Source organism: Urtica dioica, chromosome 2, assembly GCF_054948205.1.
Source record: "Urtica dioica subsp. dioica isolate 48M chromosome 2, U.dioica_male_clone48M_v1_H2, whole genome shotgun sequence".
NCBI classification, from domain to species: Eukaryota; Viridiplantae; Streptophyta; class Magnoliopsida; order Rosales; family Urticaceae; genus Urtica; species Urtica dioica.
Genome location: NC_142757.1, coordinates 34,372,542 through 34,384,912, shown reverse-complemented (window position 1 = coordinate 34,384,912; position 12,371 = coordinate 34,372,542). Strand labels below are relative to the sequence as shown.

At 33.5% G+C, this 12,371-nt stretch overlaps 1 protein-coding gene across 1 annotated transcript; it reads left to right on the top strand.

The window, feature by feature from the left end:
- Positions 1-2,903: 2,903 nt before the first annotated feature.
- Positions 2,904-5,521, top strand: LOC149404516 (uncharacterized). Its single transcript, XM_089607559.1, has 6 exons — positions 2,904-3,460; positions 3,634-3,728; positions 3,838-4,033; positions 4,208-4,952; positions 5,066-5,221; positions 5,372-5,521. The coding sequence occupies exons 1-6, from the start codon at positions 2,904-2,906 to the stop codon at positions 5,519-5,521; spliced, it is 1,899 nt and encodes a 632-aa protein (XP_089463685.1).
- Positions 5,522-12,371: the final 6,850 nt, after the last annotated feature.

Genomic DNA, 12,371 nt, shown 5'->3' with positions numbered 1-12,371 from the left:
AGTTCGGTAACATAATCCAGTGTCCATGATCACTTTAGGATTTAGATCAAGCCTCACGGTGACCATCATAGCGATCCCGGTCAATGTGTCGTAACGGTACTTAAACGACAAATGTACAACCAAAGTATGTCCGGGTCGTAACTTACCACAAGTGCAGAATGCTCGTACATTGTGATCAACCTTCACTAGTGTTCCGCATATATGACTTTAGATACAGCTATCCAGGCATGTATCACTCATCGGCCATGTTTTAGCTATTATTTATTTATTATCTCTCGTGGGCAAGAATTCCTAACAGTTCCGACCTAATCCATCATGGATAGCCCAATCATCATAGACGATAGCAGTCATGGCCGCTGCGACAGCTCTCAAACCTTCATATCGAGAACCAAATCAACGACCCTAATCTCCCTGATGCTCCAGCGACCGGAAAACATGTGCGCTAGTCTAGAGGCGGTGACTAAAGGTTGAGAGACAGAGCCGGCACCGTCTCTCCCTCAACGCATGTTTGGAGATCCTTTCAGCGATCCATTCCCTCTTCACACGATTCGACACCGTTATGAAGCCGATCTTGATTGGAGTCTAACTCATTCGCCAAAGTCAGCGCCTTTGTCCTTTTGATGAGGTCCGACGTCAAACAATTGGCGTTGATATTCCACCCCAATGTTGATTTTGTACGTTGTGATGATTATTTTGTACTTCCTAAATTTTTTAGAGTTGATTTTTCTTCAAACTAGGTACAACTTCGATAAAGAACACATGTGCAATTCCTTTACCCAAATTTGAGTATGCATCAGTTGAAGCATGGCAATGACAAGGGTAGGGGCTATCTAGATGAATTAATTGATATAAGTTACTTTGATGTTTGTTGTACATTATCTGGTTTAGTAGAAGTAGTGTTGGCATGGTTTGTGTATATAGAGGAATTGATTGATCGAGAGAATTGGGTGAAGTTAGAGGGGTACTAGAGAGGCATAAAATCAATTGATTTATTGAAAAACATAATGATAAATAATCGAAGCCGTTCGTTTTTCACTTTACTTCTCATAGAAGTATTTGAAGATTTTTTTTTCCATTTGAAAAAAATTTTAAAATTCGTTTGAAGATTTATTAAAAAATTTGTCAATTTATTGACATGAATATCAATAAATCTTCAAATATTCTTGGAATTTCTTTGAATATTTATTGACATCGTTGTCAATAAAATAAATTTCATGTCAATAAATCTTCATCAGACCTCATTCTTTTAAGATTTTTTGACATCCAAAAAATTTGTTGACAACGACGTCAATAAATCTTCAAAGAATTTCCCAAAATCTTTTGAAGATTTATTGACATTCATGTCAATAAAAGGAAAAAATTGTCAATAAATCTTCAAACAATCACGAAATTTTTTTTCAAATTTTTCAGGTTTCCAAAAAAAATCGTAACGTCGAAAATGTTAATAAATCAGATAGATTATTGACGACCACGTAAATAAACTAGACAGACGAAATATAAAGTAAAAATAAAAGAATATTTCATTGAGGGTAATTTTGTACTAACAAATATAAAAAAGTAATACTTTTGGATTAATTTTGAAATATTGGATTTTTGTCCAAAAGTATTGAAGGCGTCATACTTTTGGAATAAACCTAAAAATAAAAAATAAAAAATAAAAAATAAAAACCGTTGTAAGAAGCCTAGCGTCATGCACTTCAGGCACAAGCCCATCGATTCAACACACATCAGAAGAGGATTTGCTACTAAAGCAATGCGTTTTGGAGAGATTTGCACAAAAGTCATTTCTTATGGACAAAATTGAAGCTATGTCACCTCAAAATAACGTGTTGCAAGTAAGTCACTTTTAGCAATTATTGGACTAAAATACCCTTACTTCAAACAACCAAAAAAACGTTCTAAGAAACACTCGCGAAGAAGAACGACGAAGAGTCTCCTTCCAAAATCCAAAGTCGAGCATTCTAAAACAAAATCGCCATTCGAAATCGAAGGTCCAGGTCGACAACGAAGATTTTTCGGTCCAAAAACGTGTTCTCCGCTCTCGTCTTCACTCGGCGTTCGAAATCGAAGGTCAAAGTAAAATGGAGAAGAATCTCTGGCCGAAATTCGTGTTCTCGGCTCCTCGTCTTCGCTCGCCGATCAAAATCGACACATGAGAAATTCGAAGTGTGTCCTCAAATACTTTCACTGCAAAAGTCAAATTTTTGAGGTTCGAATATTTGATTACTTGTATCTGGAAACTGAAATTGAAAATTAGGTTTTTGTTTTGCTGTATGATCCAACATTTTAGAATGAAAAAAAAAATGAAGATTCATATGTTTTGCTTTTCAACTAAAAAAATTGAAATTATTCCAACGATTTTTCTCGGCAATTCCTTTTTCTTCTTTCACAGCGATTATTCAGACTATTTTCCTTAGAAATTCTTTGTCATCAACATTGATCACAGGTATTGACTACTAGAATTTCATTATTTTTACAAACAAACGAATTTACAGTAAGAATAACATTATTAGACTCACAGAGAAATAAAGTAGATTCACAGTCCAAAGCTCAATAGATTGAAAGTAAACTCATAATGAATTTTGGGTATCACATTGCACTAAAACGAAGTTTACAATTGTATGATATCACAATGATTGATTCATCCAGCAACACAAATGAATTGTATTATTAGAATATTTAGGGTAGACTAACAGTGACGCATTTCTAAATAAAATGTAGATTTGCATACCGAAAAATTTTCAATTCATCATAAACACGGGTAAAAGTAAACTCACATAACAAATTACAGATAGTGTATAATCACAGATAGTGTAGTGTATAAACACAGATAAAAAATTATTACACTTAAAAGAAATTTGATGATGTATAATATATGTATATTTGCAGGGTTAATTTTGATAATGGAAAAGATCCCAATTGTTGTAAAATATGGTGGAATTTGGGATGCTGATTACATATACATCAACAACAATGCAAAGATGGTGCTACTGAGTCAAGGAATGAGTTACATTGAGCTCATTACGAAATTATCCAAGGAAGTTTTCAATGACAACAATGGTGAATTAAAAGTATCATTTAACACAGAGCATAAAGGTTTAAGAGGAATGAGGATTGAAAATGACGACAATCTTGAAGTCTTGATGTACCTTCTGAAAAACGATGCACAGTACAAGAATTGTGCTTTAATCGTGGAAAACGATACATCAAATGAAGACAAAGCTGAAACAAAGAGAAAGGAAAGAGATGAGAGTCCTAAAATGGAAGAAGATGAATTTTCAAAAAAAGGAGAAGCGGAATCTCCATTTCTAGTTATTCCAGAAAACAATATTAAAGACTTGGAAGAAGATATGATATTTCGTACTAAAAAGGAGATGATTGATAGACTCTCTATGATGGAAATGAAATACCACTTTGAGTACAATACTACTAGATCAAACAAGATTGCATACAATGCAAGGTATGTATCACTCAACTTAAGTTATATAATTGTGAACCATTTATGTTGAATGTTAGAGTAATAACTACTCAAGTTATAAGTCTTGGTTTACTGATGAACATAATTTAATATATTTGTCTAATTTATTATAAAAATAAAAAACTAATAAAGATTAAACTTATATTTCAATACAGATGTGAAGATAAGAACTGCAAGTGGTATATTAGGGCAAGAAACATTGGGAATACTGAAAAGTTCAGGATAACTGGATACGAAAAGAACCATACATGTTCAGCGGATTTCAAGAGATCAGATAACAAGCACGCAACTGTGGAGTTAATTGGAGATATAATCAAGGGAACTTTAAAGGATCCAACGATTAAATTCATGGCCAATAGATATTATGAATCACATGAAGATGCAATACGGAATCACCATTGATTATTTTAAAGCGTGGATGACCAAAGATCATGCAGTTACAAGTGTTAGAGGTACAATTGAGGAAAACTACACTAAACTGCCATCCTACTTGCACATGTTGGTCAAAAGAAATCCCGGAACAGTTGCATATTATGAAAAGGACAATGATAACAGGTACTGTATTTGTATATATTGTTTAATTACGTATAGTAGCTAGCGATTGTTATATAATTTTTGTAATTAAAATTTTTACATATGTACAATTGTAAAATGCTTATGAAATTTATACAGTAAATTATATATTTGAACACTAATACTTAAATTTTGAATTAATCTCTGTATGAACAGGTTTAAGTACATGTTTTTCGCATTAAGTGCTTCAATTGAAGGTTGGAGACATTGCAGACCAATAATAGTAGTCGATGGGACTTTCTTGACTAAACAATGTGGAGGCACTTTATATACAGCATGTGCAAAGGATGGAAACAATCAAGTTTTCCCTTTAGCATTTGGAATAGGGGACTCGGAGAATGACGATTCATATTGCTGGTTTTTTGATAAAATCAAGCATACTTTTCATCACAGGGAACAGTTGGTAATAGTATCCGACAGGCACAAAAGCATAGAGAATGCCATAAAAATAATATTTCCGGAGGTAGAACATGGAATTTGCTCGTACCATTTGAAGCAGAATTTGAAGATAAGGTTCAGAAATGCTGGTCTTATGGAGTCTTATAAAGTAGTTGTTTACACCTACTCTAGAGATGAATTTGAACAGTCTATGGCAGAGATAAATGCAATTGATCACAGAATGTTCAAGTATCTAAGAGAAGCAGACCCAAGAAAGTGGGCTCGATGCTACTATCCAAGAGGTCGTTACAACATCCAAACCAGCAACTTAGTAGAGTCAATGAACAATAGAGTAAAGCATTTAAAGCGTCTGCCGATCATACAACTTCTCGAAGAATTAAGATCAATCTTGCAACAATGGTTTTCAGAAAGAAGTTTGATCGCAGCTTCAACTATGACATCATTGTCAAACTGGGCTAATCATGAAGTGAAGAAAAAACAGGACTGGGCACTTCGCATGCAGGTAATTTTCAAATAAACATAATAAAAATAATTCAAAGTAGACTCACGCTTAAAAATTTATACAATCGGAGTATATTTTATATATTTAATTATTTTTTTATTTATAACATACAGGTTTCGTCTATATCAAGCCTGAAATTTCAAGTCAAATCCATAGAGCATCAATATTTGGTAGATTTGAACCTACTAGAATGTAGCTGTGGAGAGTTCCAAACGCAGGGTATTCCATGCACACATGCGTTGGCAGCAATCGACAACGCCAATCTCATGGTGTCAAGATATGTTTCACATTGGTACGGCAGAGAAACATAAAGGTCAACATACGAAGGAATAGTGAATCCAGTTGGAGATGAAAAGGATTGGGAAGTGCCAACAGAAATTAAATTAGAAGTAACACAACCACCTATCTATAAAAACCAGCCAGGAAGAAGAAAAACAAAGAGAATACCATCAGCAATGGAGAAAAATTTCCGGGCAAGGATGACTTGTGGAAATTGTGGAGGAAAAGGACACAACAAGGCAAGTTGCAAGAATGCTCCAACTTACAGCAAAAAGAGTAAAGAAAATTGACAAAAGAACATTTGACTTTGTAATAACACTTATGATTATGTATTTTTTTGTTAAATTCTAAATTGAGAACTAATTTCTTTAAATTGGGAATGACTGAATTCTCAAGTTTTTGGTGAATTATCAAGTTTATAAGTACTCATTTCTCTTAAAAAAAATTGAACAATTTGGTGGACTATAGCTGAATGTTGAATATTTTGCATTAAAAGTGTTATGCTAAGAGTTCTGGCTAGATTTTGGACATCTCTCTCTCTCTCTCTCTCTCTCTCTCTCTCTCTCTCTCTCTCTCTCTCTCTCTCTCTCTCTCTCTCTCTCTCTCTCTCTCTCTACATCTATATGATCAAAGTAGACACAATGCTAATTTTTCATAACCAAAGTAGACACATAGTAGTCTAATATTATTTAAACAACAAAAATTAGACTCAAGGAACAAATTTCAAACAATTTGAAGTGGATTAACAACACAAAATATATATATATATTTTAAACTAATAGATATGAATGCCCATCAAGCATCCATAAAAAGTAGACTCAATGTAATATTTTCATAACCAAAGTACACTCACTTATCAAACTACATAAAAATTCATAAAAGACTAATGTAGATTTATTTAAACACCAAAAAGTAGACTCAAGAAACAAATTTCAAAAAGATTGAAGTGGATTAACAGCACAAAATATATATGTTTTAAACTAATAGATATGAATGTCAATCAAGCATCCAGAAAAAGTAGACTCAATGTAATATTTTTATAACCAAAGTAGACTCACGTGTCAAACTACATAAAAATTCATAAGGGACTAATGTAGATTTATTTAAACTTAAGGAACAAATTTCAAACAGTTTGAAGTGAACTAAGAACACAAAATATATATATATATATATATATATATATATATATATATATATATATTAAAGAAATAGATATGAATGCCAATCTAGCATCTGAACAAAGTAGACTCAATAGAATATTTTTATAACCGAAGTATACTCACGTATCAAATTACATAAAAATAAAGTAGTTTAAGATAGACTAATTCATACACCAAAAAGTAGAATTAAAGAACAAATTTCAAACAGTTTGAAGGGGACTAACAAAACAAAATACATATAATTTAAAGTAGAATTAAAGAACACATTTCAAACAGTTTGAAGGGGACTAACAAAACAAAATACATATAATTTAAAGTAATAGGTATGAACATCAAACAAGAATCTGAACAACAAATTAATAAAAATTAATTATTTACACAAACAAATAAAGTCAAATCAACATTTAAAAAAATAGAATTGTACCATACACAAATCCTTATCCTTTTTTACAAAACAAATTCGTAGAATAGAAAGACCATTTCAGTTAGTGATATAAAATCTAATACTAAATACAAAGATTACTACAAATCTTGAACTTCAACAACGAGAACTAGTGTAAGTGCAAGTTCCAGATCGGCAAATGTTCTCAAATTGTTGATCTCTATAACTTCCATCCATGGCATGTTTCCATAACTGAGTGTTGTACTTCAACCGGAGATTATTGATGCATATTTCTTCGATTTGCATAACAGGGCGATTTGAAATAAGTAAATCAGCAAACCCAACAACATAGATTCCTGAATCGAAACTGAAAGCCAAAAAACAAGACAAATATTACATTAATTAATGAATAAACTAACAATGATAAAATTTATAATATAATTAATTACTAAACATACAAAAAAAATATAAGTTAAAATGAAAAAAAAAAAGAATGAAAAAAACTTAAATGAGAACAACTTACTAATTTATTCGTTTGGGTGTATCAGCAAAAACCAAGTCATATGGCTTGAACACATTAGGGACATCTGACTTCTTATTCTGATTTTTTATTTTAGAGAGCAGTTTAGTCATCTGTCTACAATACATTTCACATTTTTCATGAAATTATTGTTCTCACGACCAATAGATGAATCAAAAACTATTATCTTGCGACTGACTGACTCTATAGCAAACAGAGACCAATGGGAAAACCTATCTGCTCCATTAATTGAAATCTTGAGAGGAATAAGAATCAAATCCACATCTTCCCAATTCTGTGTGTTTGATATAATTTGTCCTGTTAAAAAAAATTATAATTATGTTATAACCAATAGAAACTATACTAAATATATAATAAAAAATATAACCAAATACAAATCTTTTATAACATTAATGAGATAGGACTCAATCTCAGCAAGGGAATTAGAACTTTGAGGTACGTTTTCATCGCAATACTTCGAGAAGTTTACGTCAAACATAATATCGGTCATTGTAACACACAACTGAAAGCATTGATGATATACAGATTTCATCCTCAAATAATATGCAAATATCTACATGTTCTGCAAAATACATTCATAAAATATATCACCAAAACACATTCCCAGCAAAAATGTAAACTTGAAGTTAATTTTTATAATAACAAACGTATACTCACAGTGAAAACTTTAACACAACAAAGGAATATTCTGTGACGACCCGACTTTTCGGACCGTCTTACTTATCTTACTTTTTTAAAACTTAAGAAAATTTGAGGTAAATTTTTTTAAAAACAGAACTTAAAATATAAGTTTGAAAACTCATAACCTAAAAATAAATTTTCATTTAAAACTTGATGAACGAAAACGACCAAAAAGTCGAAGTCGCATAATCGGAAACTAAAACCCAAAAATACCATTGTAAATAAATACCATAAATAAAGTCGTAACCTTTAACGGAATTGAAAAACATAACTTAAACCATGAAAAATAAAACCTTGGGTTTGGATTATTGAAAAACTGAAAGCAAAGCGGAAGTCTTTTATTTTCGAAAACGGCAACCATAACCCAACCCTCTCGCTATCGCCGCCACTGATCCACCCTCCTCACTTGTTCATATGTTGTTTACCTACAACACGGACGTATATACATAGAGTGAGCTAACGCTCAGCGAGAATAACTATAACTCACAAAACATAAGCAATAAAATAAAATGCATGAACCGGTTATTAGTACTTTAAAAAATTAATCGTGACATGAGATACCCTGTTAAAAGTCTATCTTATTTTAGTTCGGGGTCCCCTAGAGTAGCCGTACCGATTTCAGTGTACACTTTGGTAACGAACCATGGGGCTGCGACCTCCCATAGAACGCCCCGTCACATACATAAACATATGAGGAACTCTCTATGTGAGCCCGTAGTTCGGCTCGAGAAATTCCTCTAGTTACCTCCGCAGTTTGAGGCGGTACGACTCTCTTGCTTACTTAACTTATTAATCGTGTTTATTACGTTCAAAGCATGAGCGACATAAGATTAAAAAAAACATACATGATAACATCGCTAGAAAGATAAGACGTTTTATAGATATTCTAATACACAGCATAAGATAATAACATAAACTAACATATCGTCATATCATATCATACCAAGCACATTCCGAACAAACACACACACAAAAATCCACACCATACATAAATACTTCATATCACATAATACATAATATATTTTTGAACTAATCCGTGTTACAGTGAGATTACTCTCACCTTCGCTTCGGAAATTACGTCCGTTGATCGAGGACGGCTCGGGAAAACTAGACGGGTCGGAAAAGCTACGCGACTCGGAACCTAATCGATGGGAAAAATATTATTAAGCTACTGTTGAAGAAGTTCTAAAGACAACTCAGGTTCTGAAAATTTTCAAAAACGACTTTCAAAGTGAAATTACCAAAATACCCTTGGCTATTAGGGTTTCGGTGAAAAATTAAAACTCTGAGAAAACTTCTGTAAAAATTCCAGTACGTATAAAACATAAGTTGGATCACTTTTTGTAAAGCCATCACGGCCAAAATAGTTATTTAACTATTTATTAAAAATAAAAGAAGTGCTAAAATATAACTTTAAAATCTTTGTCAAAAACTGTCTGCGCACCGTTTTTAAAATAATCAAAAAAATGTTATGTATTTGATAAAAATATTTTTCGATTAAAGATTTAGATAGAAGAAATTTAAACCTAACGTTTCCAAAAAGAATCAACGCAAAACCAAATTTGTTGAATATACAGTAAGCGTTTGAAGTCTGAAAATCGGGAATATGTCTCAGGTCTATCCACTGATTTGAAAATAATCGGAAAATATTCTATAATTCATAAAAATATTTTTCGATTAAAGATTTAGATATAAGAACATAAACCTAACTTTTGAAACTAGGGCAAGCGTTTTAAGAAACCGTTTTCAAAGAATCCGAACCATAGAGAAAAGAAAGCATACCTAATTGGTGCTACGAATTTTCAAACCAAGAGAGGGATGTGGGAGGGAGAGCAGAGAAGAAGCGTTAAAAGAAGAGGAGAGGATGTTTAAATATGGCTTAATTAAACCCTAAAAGCCCAAACCATAATCCTACTTTTTTTTTATAATTATTATTATATGTATACACATGCCGCTACATGTGTTTCGAAGTAATGTACGTACTAATATGTAACGTAATATATTACTTACATAATATTATATTACTAATATTATGTTATATTATATTATATTATATAATGTAACGTAATATATATATTATATATATATATTACTTACGTATATATACATTACCCTTAATTTATAACTATAATATATATGCTTATAAAATAATATATGTAAAGTATGTATATATATACACACATAAATTATTTATAATATATAGCTTATATATATTATATCCATATTTTATAATCTAAAGAGTATAGTAAAAAAAAAACTCAAAAACACTCTAAAGCACACATAAAAAATAAAACTTCAAAAACTACCACATAAATAAATCATTCACTACTACTTTATTAAAAAAGAACTAACGTAACTCGAACACAAAATTTTTAGCTTTTTAATTAAGCTAAAAAAAAAATTGGGATTTCACAATCTCCCATACTTATTAGAATTTTCGTCCCGAAAATTAACAAAAGTCGAGAAAAACATAAGAATTCTTACTTGAACATACTAAAGATCTCTGAAAAGATCGGGATATCGTGTTTTCATGTCTTCTTCCCGTTCCCAAGTAGCTTCTTCTATCTTATGATTCCGCCATAGCACTTTCACCAAAGGAATCACCTTGTTCCTCAAAAATTTCTCTTCGCGATCGAGAATCTGGACAGGTTTCTCTTCATACGTCAAGTCTTTGTGAACTTGGATGGGCTCTTGGATTAAGTTGTGCGTTGGGTCAGGTAGGTACTTCTTGAGCATCGAGACATGAAACACATTGTGCACCAATGCTAACTCGGGATTCAGGGCTAGACGGTAGGCTACCTTTCCGATTCTTTCTATGATCTCAAAAGGACCAATGTACCTCGGGCTCAACTTCCCTTCATGCCGAACCTCATCACACCCTTGAGAGGTGCTACCTTCAAGAACACCAAATCTCATACTTGAAATTCCAGTTGCCGCCTTCTCTTTTCGGCGTAACTTTTCTGTCGACTTTGGACAGTTCCCATTCGATCATGAATTTTCTTGATAGCCTCTGTTGTGTCTCGGATAAAATATGTTTTCTCGAGATTATTTTCTCCCGCTTCAAACTAGTGAATTGGAGATCGGCACTTTCTCCCATAGAGAGCTTCATACGGTGCAACGCCGATTGAGGCTTGGTAGCTGTTGTTGTATGAGAATTCAATAAGTGACAGCCTCTTACTCCAACTCCCACCAAAATCCATGACACATGCCCTTAGCATATCGTCTAGGGTCTGAATCGTCCTCTCGGATTGGCCATCCGTTTGGGGGTGAAAAGCGGTGCTAAACTTTAGTTGCGATCCCAGCGACTTTTGCACACACCTCCAGAAGTTAGAAGTGAAACGACCGTCACGATCTGAGATGATGGACAGAGGAATGCCATGTAGCCTCACCACGTTATTCACATATAACTCAGCTAACTTCTCCACGGAGTACGTGACCTTCATCGGGATGAACCTAGCAGACTTGGTCAAACGGTCCACCACTACCCAGATAGCATCATAACCCTCAACCGTCTTAGGTAAACCAACCACAAAATCCATTGTGATTTGTTCCCACTTCCATTCAGGAACTTCGATTGGTTGTAATTCTCCAGCTGGTCGTTGATGTTCGGCTTTCACTTTCTGGCAGGTAAGACATTTACTGACAAACTTTGCAATGTCACCCTTCATTCCGTTCCACCAAAAGTGTTCTCGAAGGTCTTGATACATCTTCGTGGAACCTGGGTGGACTGAATACAGTGTCTCATGTGCTTCGATAAGAATTTGCCTTCGTAACTCATCTTCGTTGGATACACAAATCCTTCCATCGAAAAAGAGTACATCATTCTCCGAAATGAAAAAATTTGACTCTTGGCTTTCCAATGCATCGTCTTTTAACTTTGACATCTCCGGATCACGCATTTGCGCTTCCTTGATCCCCTCAAAAAGATCTGACTGTAAGGTCATATTGGCTAATCCTTGTGTGACAATTTCAACTCCCAAATTGTTGATCTCATCAGTGAGTTAAGGAGATAAAACTCGCATCATCGATAGTCTAGCCTCACCCTTCCTACTTAAGGCATTTGCTACCACGTTTGCCTTTCCGGGGTGGTAATGGATACCACAGTCGTAGTCCTTAACCAATTCTAGCCACCTTCTTTGCCTCATGTTCAACTCCTTTTGAGTGAAAATATACTTTAAGCTCTTATGATCGGTAAATATCTCACAACCAACGCCATACAAGTAGTGTCTCTAAATCTTGAGAGCAAAAACCAGTGCGGCTAACTCCAAATCATGAGTAGGATAATTCCTCTCGTGATTTTTGAGTTGTCGTGATGCATAAGCCACTACTTTTCCATTTTGCATTAACACGGCACCAAGACCTGTCTTTGACGCATT